Source organism: Haliotis cracherodii, unplaced genomic scaffold (assembly GCF_022045235.1).
Source record: "Haliotis cracherodii isolate W230 unplaced genomic scaffold, xgHalCrac1.p SCAF_1, whole genome shotgun sequence".
Classification (NCBI taxonomy): domain Eukaryota; kingdom Metazoa; phylum Mollusca; class Gastropoda; order Lepetellida; family Haliotidae; genus Haliotis; species Haliotis cracherodii.
In genome coordinates, this window is record NW_027266264.1 from 9037782 (window position 1) to 9059562 (window position 21781).

Genomic DNA, 21781 nt, shown 5'->3' on the forward strand with positions numbered 1-21781 from the left:
GTTTCTATAGATCTATTATCCAGATAATGAACATTAATTATGAACATCCTGACCTATAGGAAATGAAGTCAAAGCAGAGAATATAACATCCGATAGAGAGCATATATTTTTTTTACTCCAGTGCAATCCATTACTGGACAATGTAGCATAAAATAGACAGAATTGTAATAAAATGATTCCTGATTGCATTGTGCCATGGAGCTCTCCTACCACTACGGAAAAAAACCCTTTCATTTTCTTTAGCACACACAAATGTTATTTATGTGGAAGGTAAATCAGGGCTCCACACTCAGAAGAGGCTGCAAGAAAAGCAAAGGGATGGACGTCTGGCATGGCCAAGTAAACACCAACGCACAAAAAGCTCCCCTGAGGGACTTAAATTACCCAGACCTATTTCAGTTGCATCTCCATTCAACAGGAAATTGATAAATCAATTTATGACATGGTCCCCCCAATAATCCTATTACACCAGTCAAATGTCAGAATTGATTACGGAGAACCTCAATTACGGTGAGCTTATGACTTGCGATGGACTCGTTATCTCTAGTTGTGCAATAACAAGGCATTCTGCCTGCCCCACACACTCCCCACTGGGAACATACAACTACATCCTTGCAGTCTTTGTTGCAGATTTTTTCCCCTTTTGCTTAGGCAATTAAGAAAATGAGAAAGAGATGTTATCAGCTTCTTAATAGACCTCAGACTGATGGAATGCACATGATTTTCAACTTATGAAACGTTTTATTACCATTTTTTCTCTCTCCCTAAGCTGATGAGTTTCAGTTCTGTGACTGTGCCCAGGCCGAGCTTGAAGATGTCCACATGAATTACCTCCCCTCTACATCCAAGACCGATTTCAGAAGCAAGTGTTCAAACCTGACAGGTATCACGCGAGAGCTGCATAGCCCATGAATCTACAAGTGTCTAAAAAACTGAATGTGTTTTACACATAGATCAGCACTTTGTTCACAAAAGCCTCCACTGATGCTGCACCTTGGCATGTTAAGATGGCGAGGCAACAGCTGTGGATTTCCTCCTGCAAGAATTATGCCCATGTGCCATTCTTACTTAAAAGTATGACAAGCTGGACTATGAAAGTTTGTACAAATACTGAACAGCATTAACACAGGATTCATCCCTAAGCAAGTGTTTCTGGATAAAGTAGTTTAATCTCCATATGTTGTAAAACTCTTGATCCATTGAGCTAGTGCTGTCAAACCTGAATAATCTACTTACAAGAATATAGTGCTAGCCAACTACCATACCACATACAGCAGTTTAACACTGATATCGTTGTTTGTCCCGAAATAAAAAATGATACAGAGAAAGAGGGATTTAACCAAAACTATAGGGGCGTGAAAGGGGGGGGGGGGGGGGGGGTTGTAGGAGAGGGAGAAATGGCGCAGTCTTAATATTTTAAAAGAATCAAATTGCAAATTAGAAAATCCATTGTGTGGTTTTGATTTATTTATTTTTACATGTATGGAGGTGGGGCATGAGGCCATGAAGAAATGTCACATAAAATGTTGGGGTGGGGGAACAACATGTTACAGTCCTAAGACCAATGGGCCGCTACAGTGGAAAGAACGGTACAATGGGGACGAGCAAGCCAATCTGTAGGACAGAATAAGGCTTAGGGAGAATTACTGACAATAATTTCACCTACTGTTTATGTCTGTAGATGAGCAGAATTTAGACAAGAAAAAACATTCTGTTGAAAGGGGTTAGTCTACGTATAGGTTACACTTTCATCCAACTATTCTTCTGTTAGTAAAAAACATCATATCGCTTCAAGTGAACAAAGCCATAACACACTTTGTCAATGAAAATGTGAAACTTGCAATAAAACATCACTAGACATGACGATTTAACATTTCAACTGTATTTCTTGTTATGCCAGGCATTGTTTTATATGCAGGGATTAAGATTACTGTGTGTATTTGTCTAAACTAAGCCGGAAATAGCGATCAGCTGTACATGTTTTCTGCCAATCAAATGGTGACAAAGTAAAAACATACCCAATAATAAAACGGGAATGAATTTTGATGCAATGGCCAGAAGAAATAATATCGGAAACTACATTTTATGTATGGAATAATTTGACCAGTCACCATTGAAGTTTCATGCGGCCTAGCTATACTATTTCCATCACAAAAACAATATGTTGACATATAATATCAAACTACAACAAAAATGACTTTAAACAAGTTAAAGTATGGCAGTTATGACATATGTGTACATTATTTGTTAACTTTCTGTTTCGTTTCAAGGCGTCACTAGTGGTAATATGATCTAGGTTGTTGTGAATTATGTGAGTTGGTGTTATCACGGTATGTGGTAAAGCGAACCCTATGGAACAGGGTAGACAGAAATTGTAAGTATCAGAGGGAAATTAAGGTGAACACTATTAAATGAAATTTGGAATAAAATTAATAAAATAAATTACAAAAAACAAGCATGACATGTCGGGTGTGTGCAATGCATTAGCTCCTGCGAACTATGTTCACTGGGCCTTTTTGTAAAGAAATATGGTATGTTTTTCAACATCTGCTCCGGAAACGAGGACTACCTCCATTTTCAGTCTAAATCAAAGTTATTGCCATGGAAACTCGAAAAAATTATTTTTTTTTAAATCCCAAACTATCAAAAGGCACCAGTTCACCACTAAACCTATCTATGTGCCAAGTATGACGAAGAAATACGGTACGGTTTTCAAGATCTGCTCCGGAAACGAGGACTACCACCATTTTCAGTCTAAATCAAAGTCGTTGCCATGGAAACTAAAAAAATATTGTTTTTAAAAATCCCAAACTATCAAAAGGCACCAGTTCACCACTAAACCTATCTATGTGCCAAGTATGACGAAGAAATATGGTATTTTTTTCAAGATCTGCCCGGAAACGAGGACTACCGCCATTTTCAGTCTAAATCAAAGTCGTTGCCATGGAAACTCGAAACATAACTTTTTTAAAAATCCCAAACTATCAAATGGCACCAGTTCACCACTAGATCTATCTATGTGCCAAGTATGACGAAGAAATATAGTACGGTTTTCAAGATCTGCTCCGGAAACAAGGACTACCGCCATTTTCAGTCTAAATCAAAGTCGTTGCCATGGAAACTCAAAAATAACTTTTTTTTAAATCCCAAACTATCAAAAGGCACCAGTTCACAACTAGATCTATCTATGTGCCAAGTTTGGTGAAGAAATATGGTACGGTTTTCAAGATCTGCTCCGGAAACGAAATGTGACAGACGGACAGAAGGACGGCACCCATTCCTATATCCCCCTTCTACTTCGTGGTGGGGGATAATAAGTCAAAATATACAACACTTTTATTACCAGATGGTGTAACAAAAGGATTAACTTGTGTAATTCAAAACAGATTTGTTCATATTCTATTTCCGATGACGAATGATGACGAGCAGATATAGGGAGGTTGGTAGGTAGTCCAGCTTATGTACCAGACATATCATTTTGATATAGATTTCAAGGATCAAGTTCATACCTCAGCTCAACTCTGAGATTGGCTTTTCGATGGTCAGATACGGAAAACCCATGTCCAATTGGGTAATACATTATAGAAACAAAGCCAAGATTAAGAAGTGTTCCACTGCCACTTCAAGCATTATTACATCAATATCATGTCTGGGGACACAAGAAATAGGCTTCTAAATTGTATCTGTGTGGGAATAGAGTGGGTAGTGTAGGACTCAACGAAATGTGCTGAAGATGTTCTCTGGGAAGATTAAAAGGCTTCAAATTAGTGTAGACTTCAGCATCGTGATCAGGAACAAAACACAGAAATCTTGAAACATTATTGTCATTTTGAGCATTCATAAAGCCTGTGATCTACAAAATCCCTAATCTGCCAGCTATGGCACTTAATGTATCTGGAGGATCATTAAGTAGTGACACATTTGCAACCACCAGCTTTCACCGAATCTTGTAATAATTCTTCTGGTCTAGAAACATCAGCATATACAAGTCCATATTCTAAGACTAATATCTACTGAAAATGATGCCAAAATTAAGTAACTTTGTCTTTAATTTATCTGATGCACTGGCTAACCATCTCCACACTAAGTTCAAAATCCAACATAACCCAAACTGAACATTCATTAACACTTAAGAACCTCTTTCTTTCTATGTCTATGATTAAACGAGACCATAGATTCTATGAGAACAAACTTTACCCAACAAACACATTAGGAAGGAGGAACACGAAGGTCTCCAAGTCAGAGAAAACCATCAAGGTCGTATTCCAAGTTACAGCTCTGACGGGAAGTTCAGTGACATTGGGCGAGCATGTTGTATCTATTTATAATTCATTTGTTTCAACACACACACAATACCAGGAAACAAAAAGTACACAGATGTATCTAAAAGGTATTTTGCATCAAAGACACGAGTCATAGCAGGCATGTATGGCCCAGTCACATCCACATTATCAACCATATCTCACAATATCCAATACAAAAACAAGGAGGTTGTCCAACACCAGAAATCATATTCATATCATTTGGTAGTGATCCCAGTGTTAGCGTTGGGGCCTATATCCCAGGTCGGCCAATACATCATATATAAGGTAATGAACTTAGCCTGATAACCTGCTCAGATACATCCATTGTTGTGATTTACAAGTGAGTCAGTGAGTTTGGCTTAATGCAGCTTTGAACAGTATTCCAGTTACATCACGACGAGATGCTTAATGCTGGAAGAAAGTCCTAAGTGATGCAACTCGTAGACGTTTACCACTTTGGTGAGCACGGATAAGGTGCAGACAAACCAAACAACATAATTAAATTAAATTCAACATTTATATAGCGCTACTGTACTGCCTGCAAAAGAGCACTTTAGAGTGATTAACAAAGGACAAGACTTACCTGTACTTGACACCCTCAGGTAATCCAACTGGCTCCGGAGGCATGATGAACACTGTACGTTCACTGAAGCACAATAAACCCATATTTATTGCCATAATATTGATAGTTCATCAAAGCAATTATCCCTTCATTAGCAAGCGCGGCAAGCCTCGGATTTTTTTCCACTTTTATCAACTCGTGTTGATATATTTGATATCAAAAGACACTCGGGTGAGATTCTCTATGTAAACATTACATTACCTTGTGTGAGAACTTTCAATTTCTATCAGCTTCGGATCACCACTGGTCTCGACAACCTGTAGTACATACATGAGTCAGTTACGACGAACACAAACTATTAGAAATATATCACTGTCTGACAGCCTAATGTGGGAGGAAATTACAAACACATGCAAGTCATGTTTACATTCAGAATTTCCACAAAGCCCATGAGTATTGGGAGGAGCTGACAGATTGTGGCAAATCTGGGTTTCTACCCAAAGGGATCCTGGCAAGACTAAAAGAGACAACTCTGCAGAGAAACAGGTGGTGCCTTAGAGTACTTGGCCCTTCCCATACTATCCTACCCAGGAGCCTAATCTTTGGCTACAATATATATATGATGTGAGAAACACATGCTTTTCAAATTGAACATTTCATGGTCAACATATTTCCTTGAGGTTACTCAACATACATAAATGTTTCAATCCATCCAATGATCCCTTTTGACTCCTGTCATCCAAACTTCAAAATGCATATCAAAGAAAATAATCAAATTCACCTTCTCAGCACATTCATCAAAGAAAGTAAGGCTGGCATCTTTGTCAGACACGAAGGACCTCTCTTCGATGAATCGGAAGAACATCTGTGTTTTCATCATCTGATGGAAGAACTTGGCATAGGCTTTGTCTCGACTCTTCTGGAAGTCTGAAATATACACAAGTGTAGACAAAGAGTCAGGAAAGATTTTATTACACAATAAATATCTGCTTAAAACGACCAAAGGCCACACTTTTTTAAATTCATGTTTCACATATTTATTCCAGCTTTTGCACACAAAGTCAGTTGAAATAAAACTAAAAACTTATAGCTATGTCAATCATTTATTTATTTATTTATATGAAAGTCATTCTGTCATCGAATTAAAATTGCAGCTGGTTTCATGGAATTTATATATAACACTTTAGATTGTGTATGTGGGTCTATATTACTAGCGGGAGACATAATAAAAATAAATATTTTAAGGTTTAATTTATTTCTTTTCCAGCTGCTTTTCAGTAAGGGTGGTGGGCCCGTGAAATGAAAAATAAACAATGTGTGGCCTCAACTAAATAAAGCAGATATTCCAGTCATGGTGTAAGGTGTTCATGACAGAAATTCATACATGGAAGGTGGTAAACATGTGGAAATTTGTGCTAGCTATCGGCAGAACAGTTGCTTGAAGAAAATTATTTTTGAATAGATATCTATCTGACCTATTTAAAGGGGAGGTGGGGTGGGGGGTGGGGGGAGAGACAATGATCTAGACAATAAGCATCAAACACAAGAATCACAAATTGCATTCATCTGTAGTAATGAACGTTGAGGCTTCTTCCCAACTAATTACATCTGCAGCAAGTTTGTGGCGACAGTGGGACATACTCACTCTGCATGTCAAAGAGGCAGGATGCGTCGGTGGCCGAGAGGGTGGGCTTGTTCAGGATAGGGTTGAGGTAGTTCTTGTAGTCTTTGAGCAAACATGCCATGAACCGCAGAAAGGCTTCCTGTATCTGCAGCTCCATCTGCATCTGCAGTCATACAGACATGTGTAATATTCCAAGACCATTGGGCAGTGGAAGACTATTATCCACATGACTGATTATGGATATAGCAGACAGGGAAGAGGACTTCTGTGTTTATAATCAAATAACAGGCAGAGTATTCGGAGGAATTAGTGTAATATTCAAGGCATCAACTGAACAACTGGTCCAACAGGTAGCACGGGGACAACTATTACTAAAAGTCACTCAATTTAAATTCAATGTCAGTGGCCCAAGGAACCCGTCAATGGCCTATACTCGTATGATTGTAGGTAGTAGTTACTAGTAGTTACTAAGTAATATTCAAGACTTGCCTTCCTCAGATGAGCAAATAGCACCAGAGAGAACATTTGATTTGTACATAAGACCCTGTTGGCTAGTCAAATGTTGAGGGCTGGCTATATGTTTTAGTCAACTGACCCTAATGGCCAGTTGATGCTGTTTTTAAGAATCTCACTATCTGCTATGTTCTATCAGGAATTTCAGATTTATAAAATACAATATTGATCATCCAGAACTTGTTTCCATGGAGATATCTCTTGGGTGAGATCAAGGGGTGATATCTCCATGGAGATATTGCTAATATCTGTACTCTTTACACTCAGAGTTATTACTGTCATGGATGATAAATAGAATCTTACCCTTGTGTCTTTGGACATCAAATATATCAACACTCATTAATATCAAAAGACACAAGGTACATTAGAACTCACCAAAATGTTAATTTGCACACATTCCAAATTCTCTCCAATAATACTTACTTCCCAAAAACAGATTCTGTACATTGTCATATTTAACCCTAGCCATCTAACAATATAAAGGCATACCTCTTTCTTCTTCCACTTAAAGTCATGATCAATGGGAGCCATTTCCAGAGACACCTCGTCAGTGGTGTGAGCCTGGTCTGGGTGCAGCGTGATCACGTCAAACAGACTGTGGAGCGTCTCCAACAGGACCCGTGCCGCTTTCTGGAACAGCAGGTAGAAGTTCAGCGAGAAAATCAAGGCTGATGATCATCTTACTCAATGTCTCCAAACACATCACACTTCAAGAAAATGCATTTGTTGTCATTGTCCAAAACTTATTACGTCAAACATTGCTGATACGTAAATGTGCCATCACCATTTAATAAAAGCATCCACTTTCCTATAGTCTGTCTTACAGACCCTGAAACAAATATATATCAAATACAGCCCATGCAAGTCTATAATGTTTGGCAAGTCTGGATTACTGCAGTATCAGGGTCACTGGGCTCCCTTTTATTCTATTTTTATTAAGATAACTGAACAAGTGTTTTTTCTGTACGATATATTCATTTCAGAGACTAGATGTTAGTCTTACGTTCCTACAGTCATCCTCATAATGATAATAACAATGTACAAATAGGAGGGTAAAATGCTTTGTCAAAGTAGGTAAGTTAAAAAGTAACTGCAGCATCAATAGTCAATTCAAGTCCATTTTGAAGAAATGCATGTGTGTCTTGCAGAATTTCAGCAATTGAATTAGCTCAAATTCTCAAATTCAAGTATGTATCCTAAACTTTTGGAACCTTTTTAAGCCCATTGTAACTGTTTTAATATATTATTAGTCTCTGGAATTTATACCGGTAGTATGTCTTCATAAATTACAATACATCCTATATAAAGACATTATGATATGAAACTTCTAGTCAAGAACATTTTCATATATACAGTAAACTACGTTGATAACAAACACGCTTATAACGAACTGATGGATAAAACAAACTGATTTTTTTATCCCGCCTATTTGCTCTATATATGCTTATATAAATATATATATGAGCGTAACAAACTTTGGTTATAACGAACTAAAATTAGTGGGCCCATTGAGTAGTACAAGCCGTCTTAAGCTCAGCAAATCTCACCTTAGGAAGCAGTTTGTAGTTTAACGTCTTTCTGTCTTCCGGCCTACGAAAACAATGTACTGGGTTAGAGAAAGCTTTTATCATAGTGGGTATGTCAATCATTGAACATCATACAGGCAGATACATTTAGGAGGGAAATCAGTTGGTCTCCCCACAGGCTTCAGAAGCAAAGGCCCCACCAACACCGTTATTTGTACACCTTTAAAACACGCAGAAAACACATGAAACCTGGGATGGGCTTTATTTATCAAAAATCGCTGTAACTGTCGAACACATGTTTACTCACATCCATATTCTGTTGGTGTCAAGGTCAACACAGATGACATCAGATGGGGGATCGTAGAGGTCAAAGTACCGAGAATCTATTCCTGTAGTACACAAGAAACACAATGAATAACATAATTTACCTCATAAACAACACAACATTCTTATAATTAAGAGAATACTCAAAATTGACCAAACATTAAAAACATTTACATTCAACAATCCAGTAAACATACATAAAGTGGCACCTCGGTACTAAAGTGTGGGAAATACGTACCTATGATGAATGGACAGGTGGCACTAAGCCCCCCTGACTGGCCGGGGGTATGTATGGACACTGAGTGAGGGTGGCCATATTGAGGGCATGGGAGATACGTACCTACGATGAATGGACAGGGCCACTAAGCACCTCTGACAGGCCGGGGGTATGTATGGACACTGAGTGAGGGTGGCCATGTTGAGGGCATGGGAGATACGTACCTACGATGAATGGACAGGGGGCACTAAGCACCTCTGACAGGCCCAGGGGGCAGAGGGGTATGTATGGACACTGAGTGAGGGTGGCCACGTTGAGGGCATGGGAGATACGTACCTACGATGAATGGACAGGGGGCACTAAGCACCTCTGACAGGCCCAGGGGGCAGAGGGGTATGTATGGACACTGAGTGAGGGTGGCCACGTTGAGGGCATGGGAGATACGTACCTACGATGAATGGACAGGGGGCACTAAGCACCTCTGACAGGCCCAGGGGGCAGAGGGGGATGCATGGACACTGAGTGAGGGTGGCCACGTTGAGGGCATGGGAGATACGTACCTACGATGAATGGACAGGGGGCACTAAGCACCTCTGACAGGCCCAGGGGGCAGAGGGGGATGCATGGACACTGAGTGAGGGTGGCCACGTTGAGGGCATGGGAGATACCTACCTACGATGAATGGACAGGGGGCACTAAGCACCTCTGACAGGCCCAGGGGGCAGAGGGGGATGTATGGACACTGCCAGTGGAACGGGAAGATCATCTGAAACATAAATAAATACAATAAACCTACTGAATGATAACAAAACTCTTGGTGACTACCAGGTATGACAACTTATGGATTTCAACTTGTATATTATACATACACAACTTTTCAGAGTCTTCATATAATATTAACATAGATAATTTATCTTTTCTGTTGGAGCATGAAGCCTGCATGCTAGTCCACTAGCCTGAGATTACTAAATTGTGCTGAGGACAAGTAAAATTCCAATGATGGTTATCCTCACTGATGACTGCACCTGTGAAGATGTAGAATAGGTCTTCAGCAAACCCATGCTTGCCGTATAAGGCGACTATCCTTGTCGTAAGAGGTGACTAACGAGATCAGGTGGTCAGACTTGCTGACTTTGTTGATGAATGTCATCGTATCCCAATTGTGTAGATCGATGCTCTTGATATCAATCAATGGATTGCCTGGTCCAGGCTTGATTATTTACAGACCGCTGTCATATAGCTGCAATATTGCTGAGTGAGGTGTTAAACAACAAACAAAGGACTGATTACTGACTACACTTGAGGGCTATATTCAGAACCAGTTCTGAATACTTCAAGATTCCTACAAATTGGAACTGAACAAAACTGATTGAAAATGTAAGCACAGTAAACACTGTTGTCTCGTCCAAGCAGGACTAGCTACAAACTCTGTGGAGAAGTGAAATAAAGTAAACACTAGTCCTCTGAACTAACTTTTACAAATAATGACTTTCTAAGGCTGAGCATGGTGTGACTTACAGTTGACACGGCCTCTGCGACGCCCGTGAGGACAGCGGGGCGGAGGGAGTGGATGAGGATCTTGTGCTCCAGCAGGATGTATCCCAGGATGCTCATGCAGTTCTCCGGCCCCATGTTCTTCAGCAGCGTGATGAAAGACGCACCACTGAAACAGTCAACAAACACAACACTCATGTCACTGTCCTCTTAGATGCATACCGTATTCGCCGTAATAAGCACCCTGGTCACTTAGAAAAAAGATAGTGAGGGGCTTAAGAAAACAAAATGAAACACAACACCTCACCACGTTCACCAGCTTCCTTAAAACAAAGTAATAAAGGCTAGTTCATGTTCATCAGGTCAAGAAAATGTTTCAGCCAACTACCCATGGCTTACAAAGCTATCATGCTGATTTCTAACCCTGATTGATTTATTCACTATAATAGGGTGAACACAGCTTACATTAGATTTGCACAAGTCTCTAAGGCAATCATTATTTGTTTGGAGCATAATTTCTAGATTATGTAAAAGTCCACATATCTAGACTTGCCTATTAGGAGGATAGAATAACTACACATCCATAGACTTTTCTTTCAGTACAGCCTTAGAGCAAGGCTAAGCTTACCTCTGTGGGAGTGGTGAGTCCTCGGGCATACAGAGTGACAAAGCTTCATGGTTTAACTGGAATTGAATACAACATTTTATTACATAGACAATATGATATATATCAATTATTCAACACATTTTCCATTATTGATCATTTCAATCTTTCCTACTCTCTGTTAGTGTTTAATGAAATCCACTGTGCATACATTTGCTTTCAGGAGTGACATGAAACTTTTCTCCAACTGACACAGCAATGAAGCCAGGTTGAAGTACCTACCTGTACCAGGATGCGAGGCCTCTGTGGGGACGGATAGGGGACGTCATACATGAAGTGGGAGATGTGTCTGAAACAACACCAACAATACAAGCATTCCAGTGGAATAGAAGACCAACAGGAATCTTCAACACTTTCTAAAACTGCTATTATCCTTTATATTTAAAAAAATCTAATTCTTTTCTACCACTGAACAAATGAGTCTCATTGTGATGCAATATTTTCTCAAAAGATTTCATCTTACTGCACTGAAAGCTTCCTCAGCTGATTCTTAAATATCTTTTAATAATGTTTCAATATGTAGTGAGTGAGTGAGTTTGTTTTTACGCAGCTTTTAGTCAATATTCCAGCAATATCACGACAGGGGACACCAGAAATGGGCTTCACATATTGTACCCATGTCGGAAATCGAACCCAGGTCTTCGGCGTGACGAGTGAACGCTTTAACCACTAGGCTATCCAACCGCCCCTTCAATATGTAGAAAACAATAACACCATCTAGACAGTTTCATTATTTTTTTTTATCAACTATTCATCATTACTGTTACATGTATCATTTCCTGAAGTTGCTGAGTGTTAAACAACAATCACAATTGCCTTAAGTCCCTTTACCTTTCTATGGGCACGGTGTGGGGGCCTGTGATAGAGATCTTGTACAGGTAGGACAGGAACTTCTTGAAAGCATCGAAGAATGGCCAGCGAGACAGCAAACAGATGCTCTTGTTGGCATGGACTGTCTTGAGGATGCGGTACTGCTCCCGGATATGCTTGTTCTTCAGACCCAAGTGACGCATTTGGAGATCAGAGAGTTTATCTTCATGGTACTCTTCGTAAAATGTAACAGCAGCCCCAAAAACCTACAACACATACATCACATACAACTTGGGTTTGTAATATATATCCAAGGCAAAAGTAAGGGAATGTCCACACAGGGTAGCAGGTGCTTGGTATGAAATATTGCAGGTATCCTGAAAAATCTTGATTATTAGTTGAAGGTAATAATATTTACTGAACACAGCAGTAAAAAGCAATCAGCAGTGAAGATCAAACATCACTAATTTGTATCTTCCTTTCGTTTATCATCAGTACAGCATCAAAACAGGTAGATATTCCTGCAAGATTCAGCACACCCGGAGATAAGTAATTGTGGCAGTTTTTAAGACAGGTTAGGTCATATCCTGTGATCAATTTGATAGACAGAAACAGACATTTAACCTTCAGAGTTATACACATGGAAGTGGAAAAGCAGCCATGCTGACAATAGCATTCACAAATGAACACACATTCACTATCAGTCTCCACAAAATGATAAGGCCATTGAATTGTACACTTAGGCCAGAAAGAACTCTTTAACATATGAACATGATGAAATTAAATCTATTGAAATTTAGTTTTTCACCACTTTAGCCAGTATTTCAGCTACACCAACCTAATGTGGGAGAAAAGCACAAATGGCATTAGACAAACACAGGCAAATGACTCGCAATGGGAGACCAAAATAACTGACCTTACATATTGTATCCATTTGGTCATCCTAAAAAATAAAGAGATAACTGTACTAATATATTTGGACTTTTTCCAAATTCCAAAACAAGGAAGTAAATTTTGACTGCCGACATGTAGCACAGTTATGCAGGCCCTCACCTTCTCCCCATTTGGTATGGTCAAGATGAAGGTGGAAAACACAGGCAGGGGGTGCTGGGCATTGGCTGGCCAGCACTCAATGGTTGCTCCCATAGGCAGGCAGAACATGGGCACCTGCTCTGGCAGTTGATATGTGTCCTGGTCATACATCGGATACCTGTCAATGATGCCTGCAAGCAAACAGAAGAAGCGAGTTGTTTAAACATACAGGCTTCTAGTATTATTACATGATGGGAGACCCAAATAGTCTCCCCATAACAGCAATTATTAATTGTGTGGGTTCTTCATCACTGACCTACCTTTGTTACTGATGCTGATGTGATAAACATCATGGACACTTCCATTAGGGGTGTAGTGATATGCGGGGTAAGAGGGATGATATATATCACAAACTCATTACAAGAGACGACGTGGTGCGTTCCCTCTGTATGAATGAGACTGGGTATGGCTACATACACAGGACAACAATATAAACAATAAACTACTGGTTGGTTTCCATGTTGAATGTTGTCCAGTTTAGAAATTTCTTTTGTGGACTGTCATATGTTCAAGCTTGATGTTCACATGTTTAATTTCTTTTTCAAAGGTAGTCACTATGAGTGACGTTGGGAAATGCAGCAATATTCCAGTTAAATCATGACGGTTTGTAAATAGTAAGGATGTTAGAACCTACACCGAACCGTTGATCCTAATTGTAATATAGAAGTTGTTCATCCATATATCTTATACTTATTTAGTACTCCAACTTCTAAAGGCCTCTCAAAGAAGGTTTGTAAACAACCAGAGTCTGAATTAGGCAAACCAGTGTCTGAAAACATGAGCGAAGATCCATGCCATCAGGGCAGGTTGACACAAAGTCAGCCCCAATCACAGAGTCTGACTACCAGGTCCAAGTTAGTCACCTGTGCACTCAGCCACAGGGAGCTCAGGGCCTACTCTATCCTGGATCCGCCAGGGGTTGATGGAAATTACACCCGTTATTGTTGCAATTGTTAATTACACCCGTATTTGTCAAATACCTGACTGTTTTGATTCTTATAAATTGTTTGATTCCTAAAGATACAATGTATCACAACACAAGCTTCAATCAGAGACATGCATCATATCAAATTGTAAGATATTTAAAGAGAAAAGCCCAATACCACATGGGCCATGATGGGCGTTTGTTTAGTCTTCTTTCTTTTATTTACCTGGTTTGTAAGCAAGGAGATCCACTTTGTTCATAGCTTTCTTGTAGCAGAGAAATACATCTGAGCCCACCTGAAACAAACACACTGACCCATCAAAACACATGAAACATACACAGTGACCCGTCAAAACACATGAAACATATACAGTGACCAATCAAAACACATGAAACATACACAGTGACCTGTCAAAACACATGAAACATACACAGTGACCCATCAAAACACATGAAACATATACACTGACCCGTCAAAACACGTGAAACATACACAGTGACCCGTCAAAACACATGAAACATACACAGTGACCCGTCAAAACACGTGAAACATACACAGTGACCCATCAAAACACGTGAAACATACACAGTGACCCGTCAAAACACATGAAACATACACAGTGACCCATCAAAACACGTGAAACATACAAAGTGACCCATCAAAACACATGAAACATACACAGTGACCCGTCAAAACACATGAAACATACACAGTGACCCGTCAAAACACATGAAACATACACAGTGACCCGTCAAAACACATGAAACATACACAGTGACCCATCAAAACAAGTGAAACATACACAGTGACCCGTCAAAACACATGAAACATACAGTGACCCGTCAAAACACATGAAACATACACAGTGACCCGTCAAAACACATGAAACATACACAGTGACCCATCAAAACACGTGAAACATACACAGTGACCCATCAAAACACATGAAACATACACAGTGACCCATCAAAACACGTGAAACATACACTATGACCCGTCAAAACACGTGAAACATACACTATGACTCATCAAAACATGTGGAACACACTATGACCCATCAAAACATGTGAAACATATTCACTGACCCGTCAAAACATGTGAAACATACACTATGACCTGTCAAAACATGTGAAACATATACACTGACCTGTCAAAACATGTGAAACATATATACTGACCTGTCAAAACATGTGAAACATATACACTCACCTGTCAAAACACGTGAAACATACACTATGACCCGTCAAAACACGTGAAACATACACTATGACAGAACATGTGAAACACACTGTGACCTGACAGAACATGTGAAACACCACTATGACAGGGTCAAAACACGTGAAACATATACACAGACCTGACAGAACATGTGAAACACACCACCATGACACACCAAAACATGTGAAATATATTCACTGACCTGACAGAACAAACACTGTGGATTGATAGAACATGTGAAACACTGTGACATGACAGAACTTGTGTTTGTTGTTTAACGCCGCACTTAGCAATATTCCAGCTATATGATGTCAGTCTATAAATAATCCGAGTCTGGACCATACAATCCAGTGATTGACATGAGTATCGATCCACGCAATTGGGATATGATGACATGCATCAACCAAATCAGCGAGCCTGACAACCTAATCCCGACAGAACATGTGAGACACACACCATGACTGACAGAACATGTGAAACATACAGTGACCTGACACAACATGTGAAACATACGCTGTGACCTGACACCACATGTGAAACATACACCATGACCTACACAACATGTGAAACATACACTGTGACCTGACACAACATGTGAAACATACACCATGACCTACAGAACATGTAAAACATACACTGTGACCTGACACAACATGTGAAACATACACCATGACCTACAGAACATGTGAAACATACACTGTGACCTGACACAACATGTGAAACATACACCATGACCTACAGAACATGTGAAACATACACTGTGACCTGACACAACATGTGAAACATACACCATGACCTACAGAACATGTGAAACATACAGTGACCTGAAACAACATGTGAAACATACACCATGACCTACAGAACATGTGAAACATACAGTGACCTGACACAACATGTGAAACATACACCATGACCTACAGAACATGTGAAACATACACTGTGACCTGACAACACGTAAAACATACACTGTGACCTGACACCACATGTGAAACATACACCATGACCTACACAACATGTGAAACATACAGTGACCTGACACAACATGTGAAACATACACCATGACCTACAGAACATGTGAAACATACACTGTGACCTGACAACACGTGAAACATACACTGTGACCTGACACAACATGTGAAACATACACCATGACCTACAGAACAAGTGAAACATACACTGTGACCTGACACCACATGTGAAACATACACCATGACCTACAGAACATGTGAAACATACACTGTGACCTGACACAACATGTGAAACATACACTGTGACCTGACACAACATGTGAAACATACACTGTGACCTGACACAACATGTGAAACATACACCATGACCTAGAGAATATGTTAAACATACAGTGACCTGACACAAAACATGTAAGACATACACTGTGACCTGACACAACATGTGAAACATACACCATGACCTACAGAACATGTGAAACATACACTGTGACCTGACACAACAAGTGAAACATACACTGTGACCTGACACAACATGTGAAACATACACTGTGACCTGACACAACATGTGAAACATACACCATGACCTACAGAACATGTGAAACATATACTGTGACCTGACACAACATGTGAAACATACACTGTGACCTGACACAACATGTGAAACATACACTGTGACCTGACACAACATGTGAAACATACACTATGACCTACAGAACATGTGAAACATACACTGTGACCTGACACAACATGTGAAACATACACTGTGACCTGACACCACATGTGAAACATACCACGTATACACCGAGTGATACGGTAACAACATATCGTACATTACAATATACAGGTAGCCAGCATCCACAGTAAGATGTAACGAGGGATCCTTTTAGATCAGGAAACAGCAAGTGCATATTGTGTATCGCCATGATACTTTGGATACTTTGTGCTATACATGGTAATATTCCAGAAACATTTCCGGTAAATAATCTGTGTCACACAAACCTGTGGCTGACAGCAAGAACAATGCATGATCTGCACTGTCTGGGTAAAATTACACACCACAGATCAGACATAATAACCATCCAATCCTCATTTTAATAAGCTCTAACAACAAGGATAATGGAGACCTATTCTGACTGTGACCGGTCACACAAGAGATAAGAGATATACAGATCACATGCATCTTGTGTTTACCTATGGTCAGCACTTTACAACAATACCCTAACAGTGAGTGAGTGAGTATGGTTTTACACCGCTTTTAGCAATATTCCAGCAATATCACCGCGGGGTACCCTAACAGATAGAGACATACAAATTAGAACACAAGCACAGACAATGACTGGGATAATGTGTACTATCTTCACTTAATGTGTGCCTTCAAGGCAACAAACAGCCACAGATTCAATTTTCTCTGTACACTGGGAGATATATTTGATTCTTGTCACACCTTGACCATACCATGGGTGTAATCAACAGAATCTATTGACTCCACAATCTGCGACTTAAGTGTCCGTCTACCTCTGTTGGTGTCATGGTGTAACCAGAGACTGTTCCCTGTCAATTCTCCAGGACCTCCTACTGGCCTACACATAGTCAACTACATGAGGTCTTCTGTGTGACTCACCATTCCTTTGTTCAAGTTCTTGTTGATTCTGTTGAATGCTAAAGGAGGATCTTCACCCTGCAACAAAAGAACCATGTGATTAATGGACAGTCAAACCTTGTTGTGTCGAACTGTATGTGTCGAATTCCTGGTTGTCTAGAACTCACTTTCCGGTCCCAGCAAATTCCTCCAACACTTATCAATATTTATACTCAGTTCTGTCGAACTGTATGTGTTGAATTCCTGGTTGTCTAGAACTCACTTTCCGGTCCCTGCAAATTCCTCCAACACTTATCAATATTTATACTCAGTTCTGTCGAACTGTATGTGTCGAATTCCTGGTTGTCTAGAACTCACTTTCCGGTCCCAGCAAATTCCTCCAACACTTATCAATATTTATACTCAGTTCTGTCGAACTGTATGTGTTGAATTCCTGGTTGTCTAGAACTCACTTTCCGGTCCCTGCAAATTCCTCCAACACTTATCAATATTTATACTCAGTTCTGTCGAACTGTATGTGTTGAATTCCTGGTTGTCTTGAACTCATTGGGCCATGCATGCTGGCATGCGCTCTAGTCTGGACTAAGCCGATTTGATAGTGCCAGCCCACTGAGATACCATGCCACAGGTTTAACATGACTACCCCACTCAGACACAGTAAACTGACCCAGAGCCGACCAGTCCTTGTTTTAGTCCCTCAAAGATGAGTGCCAGGCAGGGTAAAAATAAGTGCCATGTTCTCTTTTGGTATGACATAGCTGGGGATCGAACCCTGACCTTCCGCTCTCCAGGCAGACGCTCTACCACTAGACTTCTGAGGCGGTCCCTTACAATCAGAGGAGTGAGCTGAATACTGTTTACACATCTCTCATAATAAGTTTGTTTTTCTGAACTTCACATGTTTCGATTCCTAGGTAACTAGTACATATTTCCAGGTCCCCATGGGTTTGACACAACAAGGCTCGCCTGTATTTGATGCCTGGTGCGCACAGTTCCCAAGATGAACAATTATCAAAGACCACCCATTACACTTGGTTTTCACAAGGAGTGAGTTAAGTGCATGAGTTAATATTTAACGTCACATCGGCAATATTTCAGCCATAACGTGACAAGAAGTTATACATCAATAATACATATCTTGAGTCTTGATAAAAACCTGTCATCAATGGACAGTACGATAACTAGAATATCAAAGATTAGACTTAAACTAGTTGAGGAACATTTAAAAGCAGACAGAATGAGTTAACAACACAATAAAAAATGGGCTAGAGATCATCAGTAAATATAGGGAGATCACCATACCAGGGACCATGGGAATTTACAGTGCCTTTGCTTCCTACATGGACCCCGACAAGATTCTTATCATTCCTTTAGTCACTGCTGACAGTGTACCAGTTAAGGCAAGAAACGTCCTTCATGCATGCATGTGAAACATTCAAAACCAAAAAGTTACATAATACAATCATAAAGAAAGAACAATGAACCAACCTTATTGATGAGAATGACACATATATCCATGACGGCCAAAGTATCACTGGATGCAGCATTGGATGCGCGACGGAATGTGATGTACGTCCTGTTGTTGCTGCTGTTGTTGACGTTGGCAGGGTGACCGAAGGCGGTCGTGTGGACCACCTCACACCCCTGTAGGACCTTCTCCTTCCCCTCGTACAGCACCCTGACAAACAAAGTCACTGACTCATGAGTCCGATAGTCATTTCAACAGGTTCATTTTTAGTTTTTGTTTGTTTGTTGTCTAATGCCGCACTCAGCAATATTTGAGCTATATGAAAGTGGACTGTAAATAATAGCGTCTGGACTAAGCACCTTGACAAATCACACAGTCAGTGAATCAAGAGATGGAGGGTCATTTCAACTTGTTGTACACTCTTTCAGTTATATCACGGAGTTCAGCGTTATGTGGGAGGAAAGTGGCATAGGTCAGAGATGTTAATCACCAAGGTGAAACCATTTAGCACAGAATTGGCACTGAGGGAGCAAAGAACATACAAGGGTTTTTCTAAAGTTTGAAACCATGACCTTTGGATCCTGGGACAGTTAAGGGACACAACTCTGAACAGCCTACTGCATTGTCTTACATGGCCAGTATGTTGATGGCGATTTTGACCAAGATCTCTCAATATCTTTTAACATTCATGGAGGAGCGATTGTTTTGAGTAAAATAATGCTATGCAAAGATCTCAAAGTGACTGGAACTATGATGGTAACTCCTCAATACAGAGAAAATCTATACTTAGTTAGAGTATCTTCCTCCATCTAATTAAGGTATTTGTAAACGCATAATTTAGTATACCATGCTTAAAGTATCAACACTTTCCACTTTGTTATTGGCATGGGTGAGTGAGTTAGTATGGTTTTACCCCGCTTTTAGCATTATTCCAGCAATATCACAGTGGGTTACACCAGAAATGGGCTTCATACATTGTGGGTATAGGCTACCCAAACACCCCTTGATTGGCATGATGTTTTCTTATTAACTTGGTTAATTAATCATTTCATATCCATATTCATTGTTACTAAAAATGTTGAGAATATTGCAAAATAACTAAACAGTCGAAGCGAATTATACAGTAAAATTACAAACTTATCTCTCATAAAACAAACTGCGGTTCAGATGGTGAGGACTACTTTTCCTTAATAGTTATAATATTTAAATAAATATTTTCCGAAGACACTGACACCAACATTAGGTTCACAATTTCTTTCACATTGAATACTGAAACAGTCATGGCATATGGCAGATTCCGCATATAACCACTCATACTATGTGGGCTTCAAAAGCTCATTTCCATAGTTATTGAATTATCTCAGAAAACACAATACAGCTCTCAGGTTAATGGAGGTGGACATGAAACAGCCTGGCTCTCTCCTCCCTCCTGTAATCCCAAGCTCTATCTCGCCTGCTTCTACAGGCTCAGCATCACGGCAATCCTAGCTCCAAAACCTGACCATATTCTCGCAATTATATCAGCACAACACCAACCTATCTGTCTGTTTGTCGAAGGTGGATCAAGCCCCACAGTCACGAACCATTTTTTTTCCCCTTTCACCTAGCCCTTACTGTAATGCTGTATCCTCCATGGAGCAAAACTACCATCTCACCAAGGCTCCTTTTTAATCTACATGTAGTTGCTTGTTTATACATTTTGAGAGATAAAGCATTCGTCAAAAGGGGAAATGTATCAGTGTCTCCAGAATGTGACATTCTGATAATGAATCCATAGAGTTAAGCCCTTAGGGTCATACTATTAGGGGCACATTATTCTGCTGTATTCAGAATGCCATCTACTTCAAGGCTCTGTTAATTATGTCAAACGGAAGCAGCAACAGAACAGGTAGAAATAATTACACTCTAAGCAAGCCTATTCTTATTTGTCGGTTCACACTGTCAAGGAAGAACACAATTGGGAAGATCACACATTTTGACCACCCAACCCTCATTCTAAAAAACATGGGATGCTGGGGTCCTTTTCTCTTCAAATTCCCATGGGGTTGTTGTTCAACAGACCAAATATCTCCATAAGGGACAGGAATAAAACTAAATCAGACCCGGCATTATTTGCATGACAGACACCTATTGTTGCTCCCATCTCTGGCAACTTGATTTCCAATCTATATCATTCCTGGCACTTTGGATACTGATCAAATTCAACACTGCATTGGATGATCAGCCGATAGTCTGGTTGATAATACACTCTTATCGTGTAATCCTGCAAATAACTGCATTGAATAACTATGTTACAACTTCCATAAATGAGGTAAATGAATTGAATGAACCGCCACATTAACACAACAGGTCCTTCTGCAATTAGTCCAGTTTAATGTCATATCCTCGTACAGAGAAAATCAAATTATTACTTCCTAATGTTAGCTCATAAACAAGATATCAGATTACATAAACTGAAATGTGATTAGACA

General features: G+C 39.9%; 1 protein-coding gene across 1 annotated transcript in view; it reads right to left on the minus strand.

The window, feature by feature from the left end:
* LOC139472118 (C-myc promoter-binding protein-like) overlaps positions 1–21781 on the minus strand; it is an 82620-nt gene that overhangs the window by 23512 nt on the left and 37327 nt on the right. The window contains exons 4-20 of the mRNA XM_071254534.1: positions 19331–19520; positions 17864–17920; positions 14282–14351; positions 13092–13261; positions 12955–12981; positions 12060–12304; positions 11451–11517; positions 11193–11248; positions 10589–10733; positions 9743–9836; positions 8837–8918; positions 8551–8593; positions 7493–7633; positions 6512–6653; positions 5648–5793; positions 5128–5183; positions 4888–4950 (exon numbers count right to left, since the gene is read on the minus strand). Of these exons, the coding sequence (XP_071110635.1) occupies positions 4888–4950; positions 5128–5183; positions 5648–5793; positions 6512–6653; positions 7493–7633; positions 8551–8593; positions 8837–8918; positions 9743–9836; positions 10589–10733; positions 11193–11248; positions 11451–11517; positions 12060–12304; positions 12955–12981; positions 13092–13261; positions 14282–14351; positions 17864–17920; positions 19331–19520 (1794 nt within the window). The remainder of the gene's footprint in view (positions 1–4887; positions 4951–5127; positions 5184–5647; positions 5794–6511; positions 6654–7492; positions 7634–8550; positions 8594–8836; positions 8919–9742; positions 9837–10588; positions 10734–11192; positions 11249–11450; positions 11518–12059; positions 12305–12954; positions 12982–13091; positions 13262–14281; positions 14352–17863; positions 17921–19330; positions 19521–21781) is intronic.